At 44.3% G+C, this 27,359-nt stretch overlaps 1 protein-coding gene across 2 annotated transcripts in view; it reads right to left on the reverse strand.

The window, feature by feature from the left end:
- The window catches only part of MFSD6 (major facilitator superfamily domain containing 6), a 188,359-nt gene that overhangs the window by 49,333 nt on the left and 111,667 nt on the right, over positions 1 to 27,359 (reverse strand). For both annotated transcript variants that reach the window (XM_069225895.1, XM_069225896.1), the window contains exon 6: positions 469 to 749. In XM_069225895.1, the coding sequence (XP_069081996.1) occupies positions 469 to 749 (281 nt within the window). The remainder of the gene's footprint in view (positions 1 to 468; positions 750 to 27,359) is intronic.

Below are 27,359 nucleotides of genomic sequence, written 5' to 3' on the forward strand. Positions count from 1 at the left end.
ATCTTCAAGGAGAGAGCATATTTAAATTACTGGGAGTGTTTTCATTAAAACAATTGCTGAATTTGGAAGGAAAATGTTTTTTTTCAGTGGGCAACTGGCATAATCAGACCTTATGCCGATGCCGTAATTCTGCACATAAATACCTACATAACGTGACAGCAGGGGCTGTGTGGTGATGGCACTGAATGTTTGCTGTGTAGTCACAAATATTAGAAATAATTTGACAAGGGATCACAAAGTTAATGACGTCACAACAGATCTCAAAACCTTAGTTGATATTATCAAACAAACGAACATTCTAGATTGTCTATTGTTGGTTATTGTTAGCAACACTGGGCAAAGAGTACGCTTTTTTTTTTTTACACTAGCCAAGAACTTTAAATATGACTGTAAACTCAGAAAAATCACTAGAATGGTTTACTAGGGCTGTCTGACAGTTAACAAATGCTATCTTTGCATGATAATTACCTGTAATGGTTGTTTTTCAGAGTTTTGACCGCTTTTGGATAGCTGGATCATCTCCTTCACCTGAAAGAAAGCGAACGCTAGTGTGACCCAGGGGGAACCACTGACGCCCCAAGCTGGCTTGTTCACGTCCTCCTGGTCTTCCTGATGCTTTGTTTTCTTTGGAGGAAGTTTCGGCTCAATCCGAGGCATGACATTGTCGGAATGTGGCTGCACGAGGTCGATGGTTGCTATGGGAACAGGGCTGGATGGAACTGGAATTCTTTCAGCCAGCATTGACGTTTCTGGAAGTTTTAGAAAAGGTGTAATGAAAAAGCATTGTAAAAAAAAAAAAAAAATGCAGATTTTTTTAATAGTTTAAAGATTGTTTGTTTTCTTATCACAAACATATTAAAATGTTACTTTCCATTTAAAACATAAACAGAGAAAACATTATTTTAAGCATGCAGACTACACAAGTATTCCATCAATAGACACATCTCCATTTAAATGGTTCCGAGGCCTTAACTAACAAGTTACTTAAGTTTTGTAACGATCCTTCTGGTGGATACTCTATCTAACTGCAGATTTCTTACCTTGTGCATATTCTCTAACTATTCGACTGGATACAGAAACTTTAAAGCAATACTCCTATGTGTCACTAGATGGCGCCATGAGGCTCTGCGCTGATGTCATTCTCCCTCGGAAGTAAACAAGCGGATCCAAATATAAATGGCATCCATACCAAACGATGTCAGTTACATTCTTAGGCTGATTGCTCCCTAAAATGCAAAGTGTACTGGCAGACTGGCATAACCAGTGTGCAGATCTCTACACTGGGAACTTTTTGGAAGGAAGAGTGCAGTTCACAGAGCGGGAGGCGAATGGTTCATTGACAAATCTGCATTTAGATGAGTATCCACCAGAAAGATTGTTACCAAAGGTAAGTAACTTGTTCCTCTGGTGCATACTTCTAACAGCAGATTCCTCATTGTGCCAACAGATACAAAAGCAGTACCCTCCCTAGATATTGGGGATGTGAACTGGCTCGGATCAGAAGGTTCTCCAGGACCACATGAGCCAAAAGTCTTCTCTCGACATACCTGACTGTCGAGGCAGAAGTGCTTCATGAACGTATGTACCGATGCCCAGTTAGCAGCCGGACAAATGCCCGGGACAGGTACTCTGCGTGCTAAAATAGTAGTGGCAGCCTTGGCTCTGGTGAAATGAGCCTGTAAGCCTTCAAGAGGCGGCTTCTTCGCCACTGCATAGCAGATCTTTATGCAAAGATCAAAGCATCAGGAGATGGTCTGTTTTTGCACTGCCGTGCCCTTCTTTGCTGCTGACAACCCCACAAAGAGATGATTGCACTTCGGATGGCCTTTAGTGTAGTTTCTATAAAAGGTTAGTGCCTTTTTAGGATCAAAACAATGGTGTCTGCCTTCTTCCAAGAACAAGAAGAACAATGTATAAAGTGGGTTAACAGAAAGAACTTGCAGCTCGCTCACACGCCTAGCCAATGGTTTTGCAATGAGAAATATAATTTTGGACGTCAGAAGCCTTTATGAATAACTGTCCAGTGGCTCAACTGGCGTGCACATAAAAAAAAAAGAGAACTAAGCTGAAGTCCCACTGTGAAATCACTAAGGGTTTTGGCAGAAATATGTGTTGCAAACTTTTCAAAAATCTAACTGAAACAGGTAATTTAAATAAAGTCTGATATGACAACTGCAAAAAAGCTGAAAAAGCCCAGAGCAAGGTCTTGCTGTGTTATGGAGAAAACAAACAATCAAACTTCAGACAACTTGGCTTGCAAGTGGGGCGATTTTGCAGGTGCTGCACCAAGCCTTAAATTTGTCCCGACTGGGATACACAGGTTTCATAGAGGAGCACCTTGCCACCAAGATGACATCAATGACCCAAGGAGGAAGGTAAAATGAGGTCAAGTGCCAAATTCAGTCTCCAAACATGATATTCAGATTATGCAGGGTTGGGTGTAGCGTCCTGCCCCACTGGTACAGCAGTAGATCCTAATGAAGCATCAGCTTGATCAAGGCGGGATGCTCATGCCCAGGAGTTCAAAGTACTACACTCTCCTGGGTCAATCCAATGCTACAAGGATGACTTTGGCCCAGTTATTCCTGATTTTCCTCAGAGCTCAGGGCAGGAGTAGCAGTGGTGGGAAGGCTTACAGGAGTCCACATCTCCACGATAAGTGGAAAGCATCTCCAAGAGAGAGCCTTCTTCTGAACTCCAAAATGCAAAAATGCTTATATTATGCATTTCTCAACGGTAGTGAAAATGTGTGCAAGGGTTCTCCTGACTAATGTAAGACACCCTGTGCCACCTCCAGGTGTAACTGTCATTGGTGGTCCGCTGGGCGCCAGTAGCTGAGATTGTCCGCAGTGGTGTAAAAATATCCTGCTAAGTAGTTCACCACCAGAGAAACTCTGTCAAGGTCCAGCCACTTCCAGAGACACAGGACCCAAGACCCCATCTCGTCCTGCTTGTTGCAGTACCACACAGTGATAGTGTTCTCAGCGAGCACCTGCACCATTCTTCCTTTGATGGTTTACAGGAAGGCCTTCAATGCCAAGGAAATCACCGTAAACTCCAACAAATTGGCAGGGAGTTGAGCTTTTGCCAGAGGCCTCCGATCTCCACCTCTTCAAGATGGCCTCCCAAACCCAGATGCAGGGCATCCATGACCACTGTCGAAACAGAGTAGAGTAAGGAAAGGCGTCTGCCACTGACCTAATTGCGGTCCAGTAGCCATCCATGGAGATCTTTTGAAGTCTGCTATGAAATCCAAATACAATTTGACAGATCTGACAGATTCCCATGATGCTGCGCCCACTGGGACTTCAGAGATAGCATGTGCAATCAGGCCTGCTTCACAAGCATGATGCACAATGCCAACAATTCCATCAGTTTCAGAGTCATCCGCACTGAGATCCAGGACAGAGGTTGAGATATCAGGATCATAGCGTGAATGTCATGGACTCTCCTCTCCAGGGGAAAGGCACAAAAGTGTGCCGTATCCAGAATAGCTCCAATGAAAGTAAGCATATGTCAGGAGTCAGGTGTGACTTTGGCATGTTAAAAGTGAACCCTAATGATATAAGTAAGTTCACCGTTATCTGGAAGTGGTTGACCACTGCCTGAGGCAAGCCTGCCTTTAACAGGAAGTTGTGGAGGTAGGGAAAAACCTGTACCCCCAACCTCTGAAGGTGTGCTGCGAACACCACCATCACTTTTGTGAACACCTGAGAGGCATTAGTAAGGCTGAGAGTGAGCACTGCAAACTGAAAATACTCCTGGGCCAGGGATATGGAAATAAGTGTTCTGCAGGTCCAATGCCACCATTCAGTCCCTGGGGTCTAGGTCAAACAGGAGCATCTTGAATTTGTCCTTCTGCAGGAAGGGGTTAAGACTGCAAAGATCTGAAACAGAACAAACACCTCCCTTCTTCTTCGGCACCAGGCAGTAGCAGAGGTAACAACCAGCTCCTATTTTTGATGATGGACCCTTCTCTATGGCCCCTTTAGTCAAAAGGGCCAGTGCTTCCTGCTGCAAGCTGGACAGGTAATCCTCCGTCAGCCACCCTGATGGTGGTGACAGACTCCGCAGGATGGAAAGAAATGGGAGGTTGTAGCCCAGATCTATAATTTGGAGGACCCACTTTTCTGAAATGATAACCTGCCACCCTTGGAGGAAATATCAAATCCTGCCTCTGAGAGAGTAGCTGTATGTCAGAAAGAACACACTAAAATGGTTTTCTGGCTGCAGCTACTGGAGAGGTGGAGGACTGAACTGCATGATTTCCCTGATGTCCTGGGAGTTGTCTTTCAGAGCGTTGCCTGCAGCACTCATGGGCGGAAGACCTGTTGGGCTGCTGGCGGGGTCTGATTTTAGAGGTACTGGAAACCCCTACTGTAGCCCCGAAAGGGGCAAAATTGCTATAGAACTGTTTGGGTGTCGGAGACGGACCCAAGGAACATACAGTGACCCAGCTTTCTTTAAAACGTTCCACAATGGTGTTGTGTTTGACCAGGCTGGAGTACCTCTGTCAGAACATTTGTCTTCACCTCCGTAGCACAGAGTTGTAAGTTTAGTATAGTCTGCCACCCTCCACATACAAACAGCGAGGAGGCGCTTACTTTGGTGGCAAGGATGGGAAGAAAAACAAGGTCAGTGCAGAAGTATTCAGGCCACTCTAATTTTGTAACATCCCCTTCATCAAGGCTGTAATTATCTGACTCACTGCCAAAAAGATTGTGTCTAGCGTGTGGTAAGGGCAAAGTATAAGAATGAGGAGAATTGATAACTGATTGCGCTCCAGTGGAATCAGGGCATGGCCTCGTCGATGTCATGGTGGATTCTGCTCAGAGTGAGAGCACAACAGGTTGCGAATCCTCCTCAGGCATCAGTGGTGCCTGCAACAGGGTCTCTGCAAAGGCAACTGGCATAGCGGGTGATGCAAGGATTGAAGTCAGCACGGGGCTGGTGCTGAACCTGAGGTAGGTGTGAGTGGCACAGAGGGGGGGATCTGCTGGCAGAAGTCCAACTAGAGGCCCCAGAAGGTCATTGGGGCCTGGAGGTGTACCAGAGGGAACTGGTAAACTGCTGATAATGCATAGCATGGCCCCTCTAAAGGCCTCCACTTGCTGAGACGAAGCTAAAGGGCCTAGAAACTCAGGGTGCATCGGTACTAGACACAGATCAAGTACCATGGAGATCAGGAGGGAGAAAGGGTGGCATATTAACACCCTCAAGCCCTCTATGGAGTTTGAGACTGGCAGTACGGGGCCAATACCTGCTTAGATTTTTAATGCTTTTTTTTTTTTGTTCTAGCCGAGGATTTTGACAGCAATGATGATCGGCCAATCAGTAGATAATTTCAACTTTGACTGGTCATGGCATGGAGTCTTACAATGTTTGGTGACATACAGCTTTGCCATCAGTCCTGTATGGGCTTTGGATTCTCCCACACGACATTAGAGGCATATTTCTGAGGGTCTGTCACAGATATCTGCTTGCAATAGTCCCTACACAGCTTGAACCCTGTTTTCTTAGCAGATTATATTTTCCCTTGCACACTGGTACCTTTTGCTGGAGAGGGTCTAGAAAATACAAAAAGTAGTTCTGAATCCGTATCTAAAGGCACAGAAAGAGAGGAACTGGCGTGAGCGCACGCTGACGGCGCTTATATGGGGCTCCACTCGTCACTTCCACAGCAGGATGACATTAGTATGGAGCTGCACAACACCAGCCTCCTAGCACACAGGAGTACTGCTTTAAACCTTCTGGGTCCTATCTAACACCTGGGGAATATTCACAACTTGAAGGATCTGCGGTTAGAAGTATCTATCAGAAATATTTTTCTCAGATCTTAAAAACGGATGTCAATAATAACAGCACTGTGCTTTTAGAGAAAATGTGTTAAACAATTAACTTAAAATACACTTCTCCACAGTTTTAATATTGTACTATATGCAGCATAAGGAAGATTACCTACTTTAGTTTCACTGCTGGAATTCAGAACATACCGGCTGATGTGAAAACTGCTTGCTCATTTATGATTGTATGCAATATATATCCTTATCTAAGTGAGTTAATATATAGGATTACTATTTGAAGACCCTACTTATCAGAATTTACTAAGCTCCACTAAAGGTTACATTGATCAAAGTGACTCACTCACAAGACTGAAGACAATCACTGCTGTTGATTAAGCACTTTTAGACCTGGCATTCTTGGCATTCTTTCCCCAACTTTGTGGCTACTGACATTCTGTTCAGCTGACTTAGTTTTTGCTGGCTTTAGGATTCTGGACACTTTACTACTCCTGACCAGTGGTCAACTGCATGTGCTCTTTCCTTAAAACATGACAACATTGGCCTATCCACAATTGGCATATTTAATTTACTTGTAAGTCCCTAGTAAAATATTAAATGCCATTAGTGGGCCTGCAGCACTGATTGTGCCACCCACTTCAGCAGCCTTTTAAACAGGAATCAGGCATGCCATTGCAGAGCCTGTGTGCCTATTCAGTTTTAGACTGCCATTGTCGACCTGGCAAGTTGACTCAATTGTCAGACCCAAACCTTCCTTTTTAATACATATAAGTTACCCCTAGAGTAGGCCCTGGATAGCCCAAAGGGCAGGGTGAAGTGTATTTAAAAAGGTTTACATGTCCAGGTAGTGAAAAACACTTAAATTAGTTTTTCACTATTGCAAAGGCTTTTCTCTTCCATAAGTTAACATTGGGATTGTCTTATTACCTTTCATAAATGTAATTTCCCATTCGGACCAGATAGGCGTTTCGGGTTTGGTGTCTCTGAACTCCTAATTTAAAATCACAACTGATGATAAAGTTGAATTTTTAAGTTGCAAGTCTGAAAATGCCACTTTTAGAAAGTTGGCATTTTCTTACTTTAACAATTCTGTGCCTCTGCCTATCTCTGAATAAACATCTGGGTGGGTGACAGCTGGGCTCTAGTGCATTCCCTCCAGACAGCCACACACAAAAGGACATTAGGTGTGCCTGATGGGTCATCCATATCCTGATGGGCCATTAACATCTTGATGGTCCATTCTGGGCAGGGTGGGAGGGAGGAGCTGACACACCTGAATGTGCTGGGTTCTGAGCCCTAATAAAAGGCAGCATAACTCCCTGTAGTGTGTCTGGAGGGTAGGAAGGGCAGGCTCTTTGTGGACTTCAAAGGCCTCTCTGTGAAGTCTCTTCCACTTCAAAGGCGCAACTGGGTATAAGAAATGGACCTCAGACATCAACACAACAGTACAGTTCTGGCCCTGAAGACATTCTGTCAGGAAGAAGGCTGCTGTGCCAAAGAGACTGCCACTTTGATGGACTTTGCTTGACTCCTGATTTGCTGTGCCTGCCTTCCTGCCTGATGCCCTCCTTGCCTTGGAGTGATGACTGGGTCTGAATCTCTACAACCCCAGATCCAAAGTGACTCCAAGGATGCCAAAGACTTCAGTCACCTCTACTACAGCTGCTGGACTCTTACAACTGTGAGTCCTGCCCTGCCAAGTGGTGCCAATATAGTCTTGGGCTCTTGGAAGTGGGTTTCCGTGTGCTAATCTAGCAGAATCCACGTATCGCAGTCACTGCGTCGATCTAAGCCGCTAAATCGTGCTTTGACGCCGATGCTTTGCCGCTACTGGTAGGGATGAAGACATCACTTTACTGACTGTGATCCAGGATCGACGCATTGCCATTAGCCCGATGCATCACCTTCGCATCATTGGTTGTGCAGCCTGACGATGACGCAGTGTCTTGTTCTCAAAGGGGTCAACACCACACCACTGCGCAAAGATCGACAACTGCACTGCTTGATGACTACGCATCTCTGACTGTGAGGATCAGAACCAGTGCATTGCCTCCTTTGCTCCTCACATCAGATCTTAGACATCAACACAACCCTTCACACGAGGTACTGTTTCACCGGACAAGGTTGGCCCCTGTAGCCAGCCTGCGCTTTATCGCGGTTGGCCTGAACTTTGGATTTACGCCGGTCTCACACAACCAGATAGCCCTGGTTTCTGCTTTAAGGTTCTAAGCACACTTGCAGATAATCTTTTAAAAATTGTATGTCGACTTCTCCTTAATGGATTTTTGTTGTTTGGGTCTTGTTTTAAATAACAATCTAAGTTGATGTGGGTAATTTTTGTGTGGTGTTTTCACAGTTTTACTATTTTCAGTGTTGCACTAATACTTTTCACATTGCCTCCTAAGTTAAGCTTGCCTGCTCTGTGCCAAGCTATCAGAGAATGAGCACAGGTTAATGTATGGTTTGTAACTGACTCACCCTCACTAAGATTGTGGTCCCTAATTGGACAGGGTGCATGCCTCTGCCAACTAGAGACCTAAGTTCCAACATTGGTGATCAGTGGTGAGAAAAGGTCTTGTGTTTGCACAGTGCCTTAGAGTAATTTGGTGTACACAACCATCCACAAAGAAGAAAAATTCAAATCATTAGTTTCTGATCCTCACTGGGATTTTTTCCTACTCTCTGATTGGCATTTTTAAATTTTCTGTTCTCCCCGATTAGCATTTTTATTTTCCTCTAAAATCATATGTGGAGGTTCCACATCTGCACCTGCAAAGATGGGCTGTCAGCTGGCCAACCTGTAGAATTACACTGTGGCTCAGCTCAAGGACATCTGTGAGGGGTTTGGGCTTCCCACAAAAGGCTTCACCAGGAAGGTGGAGCTGCAAAAGCATTGAGGGCCTGGTTGGAAGTTTGGGATGCACCTTTGAACCCAGATAAAGAGAAGGAGTAGATATTAGAGGGTGATGTGGAGGGTCAGGATTCACTGGAGCTGCCTGTCGGGTAGGGAGCCAATGGAGTGGAGGTTTCCGCCAGAATAGGGAGCAGCATCTCATCTAGAGGCCTGTCCCCAGAGGAGCTGGAGGACAGGAAGGAGGAGAGGAGATTAAAATTGAAGTTGGCTAAGCTCAGATTGGAGAAAGAGAAGGCAGAGAAAGCCTTGGAAGAGAAAAGGTTAGCCATGGAGGAGAGGAAAATGTTGGCCCAGGAGCTGAACCTGAAAGAGCTGCTCTTCAAGGCAACGAGGGCCAAGTACAGCCAAGATTGTGGGAGCATTTTTTCAGTGCTCTCTGACAGGAGAGTTCACATACCCAAGTGTCTGGTGTCTGAGTTTGTGGTAGGAAACGCATAGACAGATTGTGTGAGGCATATGAGATTGCTTTAGAGATGCACAAGGTCCCTGAGGAGACTTGCGGAGCTAGTCTGTGGATGCACATTCCTAGTGAGGGGAGGGACACTCTACTGGCCCTAGAAGGGAGAGACAGAATGAGGTATCTCCCAATGAAGGAGGCCCTAATCAGGAAGTTTGGTCTGACCGCAGAAAAGTACAGGCAGATGTTCAGAGACAGTGAATGCTATCCCAACAGACCTGGGTGGATTGTGTGGGTTCTTTTTGCAAGGTACTGGATGGTTGGGTGAAATGTGAGTTAAAGGACTGCCATGGGTTGTATAACGTGATTACAAAGGAGCACATATAACTTGATTGCATAGGAGCACATGTTCAGTCTTTTGTTTTCCAGATCTAGGCCAACATCTTGTTGACAGTAAGCTTTTCGACCCAAAAGATCTTGCTAAGGAGGCAGACTGCTGGGTCAGCAACAGGGTCCACAAGAAGGTATCTGAGTGGGAGCACCACAAGTATGGGCAGTGTCTTCACCAGAAAGAAGACAGTGGGACAAACATTTACACAATTAGTTCTCTGAAGGGCCACAAACTGACTCTGAGGGTCAGGGCTCCCATCCTCTTACTGAAAAGAAGAAATAGTTCCTTGAGAGTATGTCTTCAGGGAAGGCACCCCCTAAGTGCTCCTAGCATCAGCAGCAACAGCACTAAAAAATGGATGGCAGGTGTCCCAAGCGAGCACAGCTTCCCACCAGTGGGTAGCCACTGAGGTTGGCTAGTGCAGCAATTTGGGAGGAGGCTGGCCCAGATAGTTTGGGGGACACCACAGAGGTTACCCCTAGTGTTCCTAGGTGACAGAGAGATGGTGCAGAGAACCCACATGCCTGACAATACTTGAAGTACTGTCAGTGGGTCACCATTAATGGGTAGAGAGGGGAGGCTCTGAGTATGACAACTGTCAGGTGTCACCTAGTGTCTTCAGAGCAGGTAGTACCTAATTGGTTTCCAACAAGCTGTTGCTGCTGACAGCTGCAAGAGACACTACTTGGTGGCTCTGGTTCCCTTTGAATGGGGGGACAGAGTCACAGGGCCCTTGATGGTAGCTGTGAGTCCATCCATGCCTGTGGATTGTCTGCTTACTAATGACCTGGAGCATACTCCCTGGAAGGAGGTGGAGCACAGATCTCACTTGGGAATGTTGGGGTTGTCTGAGTAGGTGTGCCTGACCACACAATCCAGGGCAGCTTCACAGGGTGGTAAGAAGGACCAGGAGCTTGAAAGAATGGCCCATGGTCCTGCCAAAAAGGAGAAGAGCAAGGGGTGCGGGAAACCCACTCCTGAGATTCCCCTGTCCAGGAGGGGGCTGAACCTGAGGGGGACGCCCCGGTACCTACAGGAGAGGAAGTAGTCGTACTGGGAAACCTGCCCGAGCTGTCCAACTGTCAGCAGGAAGGGGTCACCATCAGGGATGAGTTCTGTAAGATGCAGAAGGAGTGCCATACTCTTGTGGGTCTTCGGCAGCAGGCCAAGGCCCAGACAGCTGGTGATGCCTCTGGCAAACACCTGATCTACTGGGAGAATGGTCTCTTACATAATGAGCCTAAGGTTCCTGAGCCTGGTGCAAAATATGTGTGCTGGTGGTCCCCCAGTGCTACAGGCACATCCGACTGGGTCTGGCTCATGATGTGCACTGGTAGGTCATTTGGGGAAAGATAAGACCTCTGACAGGCTTGTCCCCACTTGTACTGACTTAAAATGAGGATGGCCTCAGATGCATTCTCTAAGTCCTGTCCTACCTGCCAGGTGAGTGGCAAGACAGGAGGGAAGTGCATGCCCCCCCTACAACTTTTTCCTGTCATTGGCATGCCCTCTGAGTGGCTGGGCATCAACATTATTGTACCTCTGAATCCCAAGACAGTCATGGGCAAAATATTTGTTCTGGTCTTGGTGGACTATGCCACCTGGTACCTAGATGCTATACCTCTAGAGGACAGTGACTGCACCCGCTGTTGCCAGGGCACTGATGACAATCTTTACCCAGGTAGGTTTCCCTGAGGAGGTTGTATCTGACAGGGGTACCAACATTATTTTTAAGTACATGAAGGCTATGTGGAAATAGTGTGAGGTAACCTACATGTTCTCCACTCCTTACCACCCCCAAACCAATGGGTTTGCTGAGAGGTTCAACCAAACCCTCAAGGCCATGATTATGGGTGTACCTATACCAATGAGTCTTTAGTGGGACTATTTATGTCATGCCTGTTTGCATACATGGAGGTTCCATAGAAGGGGGTTGGCTTCAGCCCCTTTGAGCTTCTCTACAGGCACACTGTGGAAAGGCATCTCAGTTTAATAACGGAGGGCTGGAAGCAAGCTCCCAGGAAAGCACCCACAGGATGTTGCCAGTTACATACTGGCCCATCAAAACCAAACAGCCCGCTTCCGGAAGCTTGCCCAGGAGAATATGGAAACTAGCCAAAGGGACATGAAGCACTGGCATCACCTGAATGCCACTCTGGTTGAGTTTCAGCCTGGCTAAAAAGTGTGGCTATTGTAGCCTGTGGAGACCTTAGCTCTGCAGGACCGCGGGTCTGAGCCCTATGATGTAAAGGAGCATAAGAGGGATGTCACCTACCTAGTGGACATCGAAACTCATAGAAACCCTAAGAGAGTCCTGTATGTTTATCACCTCAAACCCTACTTTGAGATGCCTGAAATTACCATGCTCCAGATTACAGATGATGGGGTGGAAGAGGAGAGTGAACCTCTCCCCTACCTCCTGTCTACCAAGGAGCAGAATAGGTCAGTGGATGATGTCAGCCTCTCCCCTACATTGACCCTAGATCAACAGAGAGACTGCCACCAGTTACTAGGACAGTTGGCTTCTTTGTTCTCGTTTAGCACAGGACTCACTACATGATATTGATATTGGGGACAGTCCACCTGTAAAGAACACAATTTACAGGTTGTCTGATAAGGTGAGAGACAGCATTAAGGGGGAGGTTTCCAAAATGCTTGTGTTAGGGGTAATTGAGCCCTCTAGCTACCGTTGGTACAGCCCACTAGTGTTGGTCACCAAGGATGCCCCTCCAGGTGTCATACCTAAACTTAGGTTCTGTGTGGACTGCCATGACCTCAATGCAGTCACCAAGACTGACACACCCAATTGCTTGAGCTGATGCGCTCATAGAACAGCTTGGAGCCGCCAACTTCCTCAGCACGTTTGACTTAACGTTTAGGTACTTTCAGACTGCCTTGAACAAGGGGGCAAAAGAGGTCTGCATCCTCTATACCCGAAGGGCACTTCCTGTTCCAGGTCATGCCCTTTGGGCTGAAGAGCGCCCCTGCCACCTTCCAAAGATTGGCCAACTAGGTCCTAGCTGGGTTGGAGAACGTCAGTGCTGTCTACCTAGTTGACATTTTGGTCTTCAGTTCTAGCTGGAAGGACCACTTGTGCCACCTTAGGTAAGTGCTTCAGGCTCTGCAGAGGGCATGACTACATATCGAGGCCAGTAAGTGCCAGATAGGGCAGGGTTCAGTGGTCTACTTGGGACACTAAGCCGAAGGGGGCAAAGTGCAGCCCCTCCAGGCCAAGAGTCCATTTGGGCTTGGGAACCCCCAATACGCCGACAGAGGTGAGAGTCTTCTATGGCTCACTGGTTACTACAGGAGATTTGTCAAGGAGTATGGCACTATTGTTGCCCCCTTAAGAGAGCTGCCTTCCAGGAAGCAGCCACATCAGGCGATTTAGATGGAGGCATGTGAGAAAGTTTTTGACACCCTGAAGTAGGTCATGGGAAATGTGCCTGTGCTCAAGGCTCCTGACTACTCCCAAGAATGTATTGTTCAGAAATTCCAGAGCATGGTGTAGGGGCTGTGCTCTCACAGCCAAATGAAGAGGGTCTGGATAAACCTGTAGCCTTTATCAGTAGGCTGCTACTTCCCAAGGAACAGAGGTGGAGCGGAATAGAAAGGGAAGCTTTTGCTGTGGTCTGGCAGCTGAAGAAGCTAAGGCCATACCTGTTTGGCACTCATCTCTGGGTTCAGACAGACCACAGGCCCCTCAGATGGCTAATTCAAATGAGGGGTAAGAGATCCCGAACTGGTGAGATGGTCCACATCCCTATAGGGAATGGACTTTACAGTGGAACACCGTCCTGGAACAGACCACACCAATGCTGATGGTCTATCTAGGTTTTTATGCCTTAGTGAAGAGGACTCCAAAGGGGTTGGGTAGCTCTCCTCACTTTCAGCTGGAGGGGACATGTGTTAGACTTCCCTGGTGTGGTTTCCCCCTCACTTTTGCCTTCTGATATCCTGTTTAAGTTACTTTGTTTTTGATGGCTTAAGGAGTCTGGGCACTTTACCACTGCTGACCAGTGCTAAGGTGCATGCGCACTTTCCCTAAAAGATGGTAACATTGGCCTATCAACAATTGGTATATTTAATTTACTTGCAAGTCCCTAGTAAGTAAATAAATAACTGAATAGCAAAGTTATGCCTGGTCTGTGCCAAGCTACCAGAGGGTGACCACAGGTTAATTTATGGGGTGTAACTGACATACCCTGACTGGGATTGTGATCCCTACATGGACAGGGTGAATACCTCTGCCAACTAGAGACCCACGTTCTAACACACTTGTAACAATGGACCCTTTATTCTGTGCATTTATCACTTCATCTGAAATCCCAAAAGCCCAGAAGAGGGTTGAAGGCAGAACTTATTTTTAATTTGGATATATGTTTTGCATACTGTAGATGGATCAGGTAGTGTACAACATCTATTTAAACTTTTCTTAAGATATCAGCAAAGCTTACTGGGTTTGGTTTCTATTTTGAAAAAAAGCCAGCTTTTGCGTGTTGGCGCTGAATACGTTATTTAATTATAATTGTGGGTTTATTTTATAAAGATACTCACATTTTTCATAACAAGAAAATAGATTATAGCAAGATTATTTCTCACTCGAAGGAGGAAATGCCTAAAGACAAAAACTGCAATGCCCCTTTGAGTGTCTCTGGGTGCCTCTTCTCTTGTATCCAAGATGTTACCAACAACAGGTATGTAAATCTTTTAGTAAGCCAACACCACTCTGCTTTCATATTATAATTTTGTCAACAACTATAAACTAGTATCCTATCCATGTACAGTTTGCACAGAACTTTAATCACACAGAAAGTCACATTTTATAGTCCATAATCACATATTCATCTTCAAAATTGTGCAATAATATTCCCATATATTTAAAAACAAACAGTACTATAAAAGAGGCTTCACAGTCAAGACATTAATCATGTATAAATATCCCCCCTCCCCGCAACATGTCACAAAAATCAATAAAAGAAATTTATCAAAAACATAATTACATTAAAACATAAGACAGTACACATAAATCTATTCCAATGAAGCTGGCCCGCTATGAACATACATAGCAATAATTGTGCATCCATAAGATAATCATCTACCATATTACAATGTTTAGCGGTTCCTGCACAAACTAGATACCGCGACGCATTTCAATGGCTCTTGTGATATGGTACCCCCTTCTTCAGGAGAGAAATAATAAACAATCTCTAACAGTAGTTCACAGCATAAAATATTATAAAACCTGTCATCTGCAGGCCAAAGATATTTCTCCATTGTTTATTATTCACAAACCTCAACACTCTGCAGCTGCTCTTTCCAATCAAAAATAAATAGTCGTCCCCTGGGGTTCCTTCTCGCAATTAATTGATTTATCCGTGAAATTAGTATGATCGCTTGATCGTTAGAGCTGCAGCGTGAAGCCAGACTGGGATTCAGGTACATTTCTGAATCATGGTCTGGCTTTACACTGTAGCTCTAATAACCAGGAGATCATATTGATTTCACGTATGAATCAAGTGACCCTTGAAAACAAAATTGGGCACGTTTCATTCTGATGATTTGAGCTCAGGAGGACTTTGGTACATCATCGTAAGGATCAGGATAGAGATTGAGATAAGGAACAAAAAGAACCCCAGAAGAGGACGAGAGAAGCCCACTACTATTCATTTTAGATTGGAAAGTGCAATTGTGCAGTGTTAAAGTTTATGAATAAAAAACAAAGGAGAAATATCTTTGGCACAGCATTTGAAAGGTTGCGTAATATTGTATGCTCTGAACTACTGTGGGAGATTGTTTATTATTTCTGTCCTAAAGGAGGTGGTATCATATCACAAAATCCACCAAAATGCGTTGACACATCTAGTTAAGCTGCATCCGAACATTGTAATATGGTAGATGATTACCCTATGGAAGCAGAGCATATTGTTATTTATGTTCATAGTGGGCCAGCAACACTAGAGTAGATTTATGTGTACTGTCTTGTGTTTTCTTCCTATTTAAAGGCTACTATGTTTTCGATAAAGTTATCTTACTGCTTTGTTTGTTGTACTGTGGTGAAGGGGACATATTTATGCAGGTCTAATGTCTTGACTGTGAAGCTTGTTTTACATTACTGTTGCTTTTAAATATATGGCAACATTATTGCACAATATGTAAGATGAATATTTTATTATGGACTGTAAAATGTGATTTTCTTTGTGATTAAATTTCTGTGCAAACTGTATACAGACAGGATAATAATTTATGGCTCTGACAGATTAGTAATAAAAGAGCTGAGTGGTGTTTGTAGTTGTAAGAGAGTTATGGATGTTTGATTGGCTTTCCCTAAAGGAAACTTGTTTCACAATTTTAAACTTCTTCAGCACCCCATCTTAATGTTGGTTCATCGTCATCTGAATGTCTCTTTTTTCTTTTATTGCATTTGTTTCGCTTGTAGTTTTTCCGAATTGTGTTTACTTGTTTTGCAAGGATACAGGTCTTGTGTAAGTATTTTCAGAACTGTAGGAGAAGGGACATTTTATCTTTGACCTCCTCCCATTTACATCCTCCCTTTACTCCAAGGCCATTTTTTAGATCATCTGATTCAATATGTCACAGTTTAATGGTTGGGCGGTAAGGCAGCAGTGAGAAATGGGCATACACTAACACCAGCACACTGAGTATTAGGCCTCCTTTGGTTTATAATTGTGGCCAAGCATGCATTTAAAATGTTGACACACTGATTTCTGTGATGAGGACATTCTTGTGTGCTGCTTGTATTGGCTTTACGACATGCAGTCTGAATGCACTTTCCTACATAACATCCAGTCTCTATAACCTGCATCTTCTCAATGTGCCTCTGTTAATGCAAGTTGTGCTTTGTTTGTGGTAACAGTTGTGGTTGTATGATATTTTTTCCATGTAAAAAAAATCAGATACCATTACTTTGGATTACCTTAATTTCGAAGTAAAAAGGTTATTTGCAGTATGTTTGGATTCCTTTATTTCATTTTATTTTCAATAATTCTTTTTAGTACTTTTGGCATCTGTTGTTCAGAAATGTACATGTAGGTGTTGTTCTCATCTCCAAAAACTTTTTAATCCTACCCTAGTTGTGTGTATGTATATATGTGTACATACACACACACACAAATATATATATATATATATATATATATATACACACACACACACACACACACAAATGTTTCATATATACACACATATATATCCCCACTACATTTACACACACACACACACATATATATATATATATATACACATTTTAAACGTACCAAACCATAGAAATTCACCAATTATAGAATTATCTCACGTAACTATAACTCGCGTCCTAAGGTAAATATAACTCGCACCACCGCCATTTACAGTTATCTGATCAACAATTTTACTGCAGCTGTTACAGTCACATTATCAATGATGTTCTTAAAGATGCCATGAGTGCCCTAATTTGTGGGGTAAGTAGCAGTGCATGGCGAGGGCACAAGTTATAGTTACCTTAGAACTGAGTTATAGTTACTTGACATAACTCTAACTATAGCTGGTGAATTTCTATGGTTTGGTATGTTTAAAATGTGAGCCTAACTATAACGTCCCTGTAACCTATGGTTTGGTTTTTTAAGGGAATTTCTATGTTTTTTAATTTCTATTTCCTGACCTGTAACCATTGGTTGTTTTTTTCAGTGAAGTTCTACGTTTTTAAAAAAATGTAAAGTAATTTATATTTCTATATGTTAATCCAACCACTGCCGCACACAGCCTTTGGCCGTACACTGTGGCTGTTGGCTGCCAACCCCACACTACACACGGCTGTATGGATGCGCTCAGCGAGAATTGCCCGCGGTCTGTTTCTCTGGGTGTGAGAAAAGGTGTGACAGGGTATATGTGGGTGTGAGAGTGGCTGTGACAGTGTCTGGGTGTGAGAGTAGGTGCGTCAGTTTTTTAGTGGGTCTGTGAGTGGATGCTTCAGTATATCACTGGGTCTGTGAGTGGGTGCGTGAGTGTCTGAGTGGGCCTGTGAGTGGGTGTGTGAGGGTCTGAATGTAGCTGTGAGTGGGTGCACGAGTCTGAGTGGGTCTGTGAGTGGGTGAGTGAGTGGGTGAGTGAGTGTCTGAGTGGGTCTGTGAGTGGGTGTCCTAAGGGTCTGCATGGGTGTGTGAGGGAGAAAGTGATTGAAAAGAGAGAGAGAGAGAGAAAGAGAGAGAAAGAGAGAGAAAGAAAAAGGGTGATGGAGAGAGAGAGAGTTTTTAGGCTTTGATGAATGATATACTTCGAATTAAATATTTCTGGGCAAACTGAAAAGAAAAATGTATTAGTCAATTAAGAAGAGTGAGATCACCTTTTATTATGAACCATAAACTTTTGAAGTAGAAAACAGATTAAAGTAGGGAAAATTACTAGAGACACATCTGGACTAAAACCTTCAACTTTCAGTGTGAGTGTCTGTGACCTTAACTATTATGCCCCAGGGACTTTTTCCCATTGCTGAAAGTCATTGCATGGAGAGACCATTGCAATAACTCTCTATGGGAGAGGGAGAGGGAGCGGGAGAGGGAGAGAGAGGGAGAGAGAGAGAGGGAGAGAGAGGGAGGGGGGGGAAGAGAGAGAGAGAGAGAGAGAGAGAGAGAGGGAGAGGGAGAGAGGGAGAGAGGGTTAGAGGGAGAGAGGGAGAGAGGGAACCACGGGGGGAGCCTCAAGGGCCCTGCGGTCCTTTACAGCTCCCCACGTTCTGTGAGAGCCGGCTTTGCTCCCACAAGCAAGGAGCTCCTTTTAATAGCAGCTCCTTGCTTGAGGGAGCAATGTTTTCATCTGTCTTCCTCGCACGCATATTTGCGTGCAGGGAAGACAGATGAAAACTCCACTTTCTGCAAGTGAGAGCTGTTTGACAAGTATCACTTGCAGAAAGCAGACTTGGTTTGCTTTTGCTTGGTGGGAGCTGAAAGCAAACAGCTAAGTCCCAGAGGTGGGCACCCCAGGACATAGCAGGAGCTGGCCCTGGCGGTTGGCTATTCCCAGGGCCTGTATTTCCACCACGAGAGGGGCCGCACAGTCCCCCTCAAACAACCATTGCCCCGGGGAGGTGGTGGTACCCGGGGCCCTAAAATGGACCTCCTTCATTGTTTTATTGAAGCGACAGGGGTGGCACTCAATGGGGCTGCAGGGGGTGCTGTCTGGCCCCTGTGTTAAATTTTGTGAAAGCCCATGGGATGTGGTGGTCCCCTTGGCTGCCAGCGTGGTGGTTGGGGGCAGCCTAACTGTTAAATTTGGTAAAAGCCCCAGGGAGGTGGCAGTCGCAGGGCTGTGTTGGCAGGCACCCTTCCCATTACATTTGGTGAAAGCCCCGGGGAGGTGGTGGTCCCTTGGACTTCAGATGAGCTGCCTGCCCCCGCATTAAAGTTATGTGACAGCTCCGGGGAGGTGGCAGACCCCAGGACATGGGGGAAGGCCAGGTGCGTCCCCCATTATATTTGCCGAAAGTACCGGAGAGATGGTGACTCACGGCTGTTGGGGCGCCGGTCAACCCCCCCCCCTCATGAAATTGGCAATGCCCCCTGGAATTGGCCCACCTAGGGGCTACAGTTAAATGAGCGTAGGAGACAGCGCTTGTTTTTTTTGTTTTGTTTTTTGTATTTGTGTTTATTTATTTTTTTCAGCAGAACTACCATGAATTGGGCAAAAAAATTAAAAAAATGTTTTTTTAGCCCCAGGGGTGTCCCTCTTGGACCCCAGCACCAGATCTAAGGGTTCAGGGAACACAACCCAGGCCTCTCTGTTTTTTTATCCTTTTTTTGGGGGACTTTGCTGAAGCCGAGTCCCAAGATGGCTAACAACACTTCCTGGTTGAAGTATTGGCAGCCAGTGAGATTGGGAGGGTTTGCAAAGGCTTCTCTTCATGTGCCTATATATACAAATTTGGATTTTCTTTAATTTCTCAACAACCACTGAACGGATTTACAACAAATAACAAAAAGATCGCTTTCTGGACCACGAGATACCTTTCTGCAAATTTGGTGTAATTCCGCCTAGCGGTTCGGGCGCTATCGCTGTTCAAATTCCCTATAGAAAAAACGAATGGGAAACAAGCGTTTTGACCCATATCCTTCCAACCCCCTTTTTCACGGCGTCATAATTTTGTGGAAAATTTTGTGAACACTTTTCATCTCTGTTCCCTGCACGCAGGTATGAAGGACATAGCCCAAGTCAGACCTTCACGCACCTGCTCACAGACCCACTCAGACTCTCAAACACCCGCTCACAGACCCACTGACACCCTGATGCACCCACTCACAGACCTGCACACAAACTGAAGCACCCACTAATACACTGATGAACGCATTCCCATACCCAGACAGACACTCTTACAGCCACTCTCACTGCCAGATACACCCTAATACACATTGGGGGTGATTATGACCTTGGCGGACGGCGGTCAAAAGACCGCGGCGGCCATTCAGACATTTCCTCTGGGCCGGCGGGCGCTCTCCAAAAGAGCGCCCGCCGGCCCAGAGGAAATGCCCCTGCAACGAGGACGCCGGCTCAGAATTGAGCCGGCGTAGTTGCAGGTGTGCGACGGGTGCAGTTTGCACCCGTCGCGTATTTCAGTGTCTGCATTGCAGACACTGAAATACACAGTGGGGCCCTCTTACGGGGGCCCCTGCAGTGCCCATGCCATTGGCATGGGCACTGCAGGGGCCCCCAGGGGCCCTGCGGCACCCCCTACCGCAATCCTGTTCCTGGCGGGAGACCCGCCAGGAACAGGATGGCGGTAGGGGGTGTCAGAATCCCCATGGTGGCGGAGCGCGCTCCGCCGCCATGGAGGATTCCCCCGAGCAGCGGGAAGTCGGCGGGAGACTCGTGGGAGCACCGCCAGCCTGTTGGCGGTGCTCCCGTGGTCGGTGGCCCCGGCGGAATGACCCCCATAGTCTCACACCTGTTCTGACACCTAGAGGCCGCAGCCAACTCACGCTGCGCATGGCCAAAGGGCACAGCGTGGGGTTGGTTGTGGAGAGAGGCTGGGCGCAGGGTCTGGCGCAGGTCAGGTCTTGCGGGCAACCTCCGCTGTGCATGGGTAAAGGCAGTGCATGGTTGGGTGCTTATAGGGGGATGACCTCAGACCTCAGAGTCAACCCCCTATAAGCACCCCCCAAGAGTCATTTACCCCACAAATTACAGCACTCATGACATCTTTGATAACATTGATAAAGTGACTGCAACATCTGCAGTAAAATTATTGATCACATACCAATGCATGGATGTTAACTGATACGCTGTGTTCAGTATTTCCCGGCTAAAGCAGTAAGGATACCTTGGATCGTGAATTAATTAAGGCAAGTGCTGCACATCTTGAATAAATACAATTGAACCACGCGCCTATAACGTCCTACCTTTCAAAGACACTTCACGCGCCTCCAACATATCACATTTCAAAGACACCTCATGCGCAAACCACTCTTGCCTCACTCTGACACAATTCAAGAATAATATAGCTGTTGCGTTGATCTCTTTGTGTAACTTTTCAAGGTTAACAATACAACACTTTACATGCCACCATATTTGCTCACAGTCTTGTTTGCTTTACAAGTGGCAATAAGCCAACGTTGTTCCAGATGACAACAATATTTATTTTTTTCTGTTTCCGATCTTCTAGTGCTGACATACAACATAATTTAATTTACTTTCAACTGCTATTTATTAATATTATTATTACTACGTTAGAGCAACTGGTATAACTGGCATATTATCTAACTCTCCCATTGATGCCCAAGTTATTTTCCTTGTATGGTAATAAGGAATATGGAGTCAGATTCAACTGTTACTAGTTTCAGATTGGTGAACATTACTTTGAATATGTTAAAATAATTATTGTGCATTCCTAGGTGAACCTGATGTAAAATGGTTAAAGTGGAAGAAGTATTTTTTAAATTAGATTGCTACACTAGAAGACAATGGTAATGCATTATCTGATGACAGGAAGGAAAGGATTGTATTGCTTTGTTGTGGTCCGGAAGGCTTAAGAGTGTATAACCAAATACCCAACACTGAAAGAGCTGGTGACATAGATGTATTTAAATCTGTTATTTTAGATCTGGATGAGCACTTTTCTCCTACTGTAGGTACAGCAGACACAAGATGAACATTTTTCATAAGAGAATAATTACAAAATGAATCAATTGAGGAATATGTCTCAAATCTCAAAACATTGGCAGCACAATGTAAATTTTTAATTTGCATGATGAGATGATACGTGATCAGGTTGTAATGTGCACTAATAATAAATCTATCCAAGACAAACTTTGGATTAAAGATGACTCTAATTTAAAGGACATAATCGCTTTGGTAAAAAAGGTAGAGCTTTCGGATAAGTTCGCCAAAGTGGTTTCACTTGCAGAATACAACACACAGGTCATCAAAATTTCTAAAGTAAAGAAAAGCTTTTCAAAAAGTAAAAATTTAAACAAAAATACATCCACTAGTAATTCCACAAGTAAAGGGAAGTTGTTCACTTCTTTCGCTGTGGTAGTGGTTCACATAATGCTAAATCTGACAGGTGTCCAGCAAAATGATCCAAATGCATGCAATGCGGGAGTCATGGACATTTTGCTTGAGTGTGTAAAAGGAAAGAAAGAAAGAAAGAGAAACCTGGTTCCTTGTTTAACTGAAAGTGAATCAGACTCATCAGAAATTAAAGACGAAGAGGAAGTGGATTCTTCGCATATAAAAAACATAAGCAAGACAAAGAGAACTGTTTTAAATATTAAATGTAATGATAGGACAAAACCATTGTGTGTAATCAATTTTGAGGGTATTCCTTTACAGGTCGCTGCAGATTCATGTCCTCCTTTCACCATCATAGCTTGTGGTGTGTGGGACAGTAACTTTGCAAATGTAATTGGACCCCATCTTGAACCAACTGATGTTTGTCCAGAAAGTTTCACAGGAGAAGAAATTGGCATTTTAGGATTTAGACTGTTAGTTTTTTTTATCCAAAAACCGTAAAGCCATGTGCAAATTTTATGCCGCTACAGGGGTACCTTTTGTTTTGGGTTGGTAAGAGCAAAGAGCTTTGCACATTATCCTTGATCCACATAGTCCAGAACAAGTTTTAGTGGCATGTGATGGTGAAAACACTAAGAAATGGGCGTGTAGTGAATTTCCCAAGGTATTTTCCGGACAAATTGGCAAACTTAAGGGTTTCACCCATAAGGTTAGAGTAAAGTCTACTGCCACACCTAAAATTCACAAGGTTCGCAACATACCCATTAAAGTCAGAGAAGAAGTAAAAAAAAAAAGAACTTTGTAGACTTAAGAAAGATGTTATCAAACCTATTGAAGCATCCAAATGGATTTCTCCCATGGTAGTGGCAAGACGTAACAATGGAAAAATCAGATTATGTGGGATCAATTTCCTAGCATAGAAGAAATGTTTTTGTTAACTAGTGGTGCCAAATGGTTATCAACCATAGATCTGTCTTCGGCGTATCATCAAACTGCTCTGCACCGTTCTAGCAGAAACCACACTGCATTTTGCACTCCATTTTGATGTTTTCAATTTCACCCCATGCCTTTTGGATTAGCCTCTGCGGCTGCTGTCTTCCAAAGGTTATTGTCTCAGTTGTTTGGTGATATGCCGGGTATAATGTTCTTTCAAAACGTTATTTTCATTGTAGGCAACAATAAATTAGAACATGATGAGCATTTGAGAAGGGTATTGATGGTGTTGAATAGTAAAGGTGTTACGACTCGGTCGTCCCATCTCTAAGGGGCGCTGTAATGGGAATGTCGGAAGCCTGGGAATCACCTTGAACAGTTTTGCTGACTCCGGTTTGTTTCTCTTTTGGCCATGGTATACTTGTGTAGTACTACATTGGCTTCCTGGGACTGCAAATCCCATAATGCGCAGCCTGGTAGTCAGGAAAGCCTGGATTCTGTTTCCCATTGTTTTCTACGGGAGAAGTCCAGTTGCTCCTTTTCACCGGATCCTCTCCTCAGGACTTGCAAGTGTCTGAAATTACACACACCTGAAACCTCTCCTGTGCAGCCCAGCTTGGAACTGCTTATAAGCTGCCATTTCCTCAAGATCCCCGTCGTGCATTAGAGTTCGATTCCTTTGTGTTTTACAGAGCCCTTGTCGGATGGTGTTCCAGTCTTGTTCCTCTTACTGTTCCTGATCTGTTCCAGCTTGAACCTGTTTCCTGTTTCTCTGCCCTGCTCCTGATTGATCCAGCCAGAGTCTGCTCCCTATCTCTTAGCCTTGTACCTGTTTGTTTCTTCCAGAGCCTGCTCCCCGTTTCTCTGTCCTGCTCCTGCCTTGTTTCAGCCTGAACCTGCTCTTCGTTCCCAGTCCTGTTTTCTGCTCATTCCTACTCCCTGTATTCCAGCCCTGTCCTTGCCTGTTCCTGCCAGAGCCTGCTCTGTTTCCCAGTCCTGTCTCTGTTTGTCCCAGCCAGAAGTTTGCGCCCTATTTTCCAGTCCTAGTCCTGCCTTTGCTTCAGTCTGAGCCTGTTCCCAGTTCCTGCCTCTGTCTCTTCGTTTGTCTCTTCTGTTTCTGTTTCCTCTCTGTATTGGTGTCTGGTAAGTGTTCTATCAGTCTTCACCAGTGTATAGGTGTCCTCCTTTGTACTGGGGTTGGCTCCTGGTTTCCAGGAGGCAATTCCAACCCCCATCCTAGTCTAGTGTTATACGTTGTCTTTTGTGCCTAACAGTGACAGTGTGCTATTGCTGTTTTTCCAGGAATCGCCACTGTGTATCCAGTTGGACCCACAAGAGCTTGTCTTGTGTATGTAAGTACTATCCTTGTTTGTGCTCTACGGTCCAGAGACAGAATCACTTCTGCTGCCTCCTTTCTATGGGGCTGGCAGGGTGACTATCTGTAAGAGCAAACTGCACAGAGGCACTGACATTCCCTGTCACTGTGGGAGGTTCTGCGCCCTACTCTGTGTACAACCCCAGGGCGTTTGCCCATTAGTAATCCGTTTCCTGTTTGTTCACACAAGGGTTGCTCTGCCTTTTACTTTCCTGTTTCCTGTGCCTGTCCATAGCTGTCCTTTCCGTGTATGCCTTTAGCTGCCCTTCTGCCCCAGTACACTACCTCTTTAGGATATTCAAGGGGTGTCCCAACCAGAGTCCTGATCAGACCCGCCCGAAACCGTGACAAAAGGTCTAACTGATGAAATAACCATTGCAAATTTTCTGAGAGAAAGGTTACCTATTTAGGACATGAAACTAGTACTCAGGGAATCAAACTGAAGGAAAAGTTGGTTAAAGCTATCTCCTGCCCTCTGTCAACTAAAACTAAAGTTGATCTTAGATCATTTCTTGGGTTGGCGGAATTTTATTCTAAAGTTGTGGTGAATTTCTCTAAAAACCCATGCCATGAGAGTAGTCTTGAAAAAAGGTTAATTTTGTGTGCTCTGATGAGCCAACATGCTTTTGAGGACATTAAGCAATCAATCTGTAAAACACCTAATTTACAAGGTTTTAATCCCCATGCTCACACAATTGTCACAACAGATGCTAGCAGCAAAGGTTTAAAACAGTGGTTCCCAACCTGTGGTCCAGGGACCCCGGGGGTCCACGAAGCCTCCTCAGGGGATCCTCCACTGCTCAGAAAATTAAATAATATTAACAGATTAGGTCCCTACTTTTCAATAAAGACTCAGTAGAGGGATCCCCAGATTCCAATAATGATTCAGTGGGGGTCCCCGGGTTCTAGTATTGATAAAGTAGGGGTCCACAGAAGTCAAAAGGTTGGGAACCACTGGTTTAGAAGGTGTGTTATCCCAAATTGATGAGAACAAGTATGAAGTTGCCATTACTTTTACATCAAGATCGTTAACCCCTACTGAAGAGAAATACTCAGTTATTGAGTGTGAAACTTTAGCTTGTGTCTGGGCCCTAGAACACTTCAAGAGGCTTTTGTGAGAAAAAAATGTATCCTAAGGTCAGATCATAAACCTTTAACTAAATTGACCACTGAAGGTTTATTTAGAGCCACTGCTAGGAACGCTTGTTTTTCCATGAGACTTCAAGACTTCAGATATGAAGTCCAATACGTACCTGGTGCAAAACAAATTACAGCTGATTTTCTCAGCAAAATGTCATTACCTTTGATGAAGTTTGACAAAGACCCTTGGAATGAGTATTCTATTGCTAGTATCGCACACGTTAGTAATATACAACAAAGCATTGACCAACAGGTATAGTCTAAGCCTTTTACAGCTAATCAAACAAAAAGTGGTGAATGGTTGGAATGATAAAGGAAAAAAGAAGATCGATGATGAATTAAGAGGATACTGTGAAGTAAGAGATGAATTGAGTGTATCTGATTTTTTGTTAGGTAAGATGGGAAAAAATTATTCCTTCGACAACCTTAAGAGAAAAAGTTATTAGTCTTGTTCGCGAAGGTCATTCAGGCATTTCACACGCTAAAAGTCGAATCAAAGATCACTACTGGTGGCCTGGTGTTGACGACTCAGTGGAAAGACACGTAAGAATGTGTGCAAACTGTGCAACCGCAGATAAGTCTGCAAAAACATCCAATCCACCACTGGGGACATTACACTGCCCACATTTACATCGGGATGAGGTAGCTTTGGATATTATGGGACCTATTAGTTAAGAAAATGATATCAGCAAGTACGTCATTGTGTTAAATGACACCTCCTCTAGATGGTTTGAAATGGATACTGAAACTTTCATTGATTTTTTTAGACAATGTCTTTTTAAGGGAAGGATTTCCTTCTGTGATTATTACAGACAATGGTGTTCAATTTAAATCTAGAGAAATGACTAATTACTTAAAGGCTTTGGGTATAAAGCAAAATTTCACAGCACTTAATCACCCCTGGGGTAATAGTGTAGCAGAAAGGATAAACAGAATAATAAAAGGAATTTTGCAGCTGGCTAACAAGGGAGACCTTTCATGGAACTGTGAATAGAAGAATATGTTGCGGACATACAGAGTAACATCTCATGGTTCAACCGGTAGTAGTCCATTTTCCTTAATGAGAGGTAGAATCCCGTTTCAAAAAGTTAACCCTGGCTGGATGAAAAGAAGTTCTATAGCAAAATGTGATGTGGAGACAGTGAAGAGTAAAATTTAAAAGACACAAAATAAGAATAAAAGGTATTATGAAATAAAGCATAGTACTAAACAGGTGAATTTAAAAGAAAGTTGGTCAAATGGTACAAGTAAAACTGGAAAGAAAAATGGCTAAAGGGAAAAGCACTTTTATTGATCCTAGGGAAGTTGTGCGTATTAAGGGAATTGGACAATGGAGTTGGACAATGGTGAAGTATGGCACATGAGTAGACTTGCATTGGCAGATCATGATAATAAAAGTGTGGTAAAGAAAGAAAAGCAAAACAACAGATGTTGATGTTTGACATGGAAATATTGACCACAGGTGAGGAAACTGAAACAAGTCCAAGAAATTATGATAATCTTGACGGGGTAAGACATTGTATTTGTGGGGAAGATGATGATCTCTTTTTGGGAAATCTTACTGTACATAGAAAAACAACCAAATTGGATTGTACATCTAATTCTTATGAAATGAAGAGGAAGAATTGTAAAAAAAAAAAACACAGGAAACTGGATGACTTTAATAATTGTTTTTATTTTTTTCTCTTGTAAGTCGTAGTAAAAAAAACATTTATAAATAAGGGGGATGTGTAGTAGTGGGTAGGATCTTCTTAATAGAATTGTTGTAGGTCACTTGATTCTGTTATCTGTGGGAGGGTTTTTGTACAGCGGTTTAGAATGTGAGCCGAATATTCTGTACTGAGAGCTCGACGAGAATACATCTCAAGAAACAAAGAAGACTTATTGAACTTATTGAGACTTATTTATTCCCG

Source organism: Pleurodeles waltl, chromosome 3_1, assembly GCF_031143425.1.
Source record: "Pleurodeles waltl isolate 20211129_DDA chromosome 3_1, aPleWal1.hap1.20221129, whole genome shotgun sequence".
In the NCBI taxonomy this organism is placed as follows: Eukaryota; Metazoa; Chordata; class Amphibia; order Caudata; family Salamandridae; genus Pleurodeles; species Pleurodeles waltl.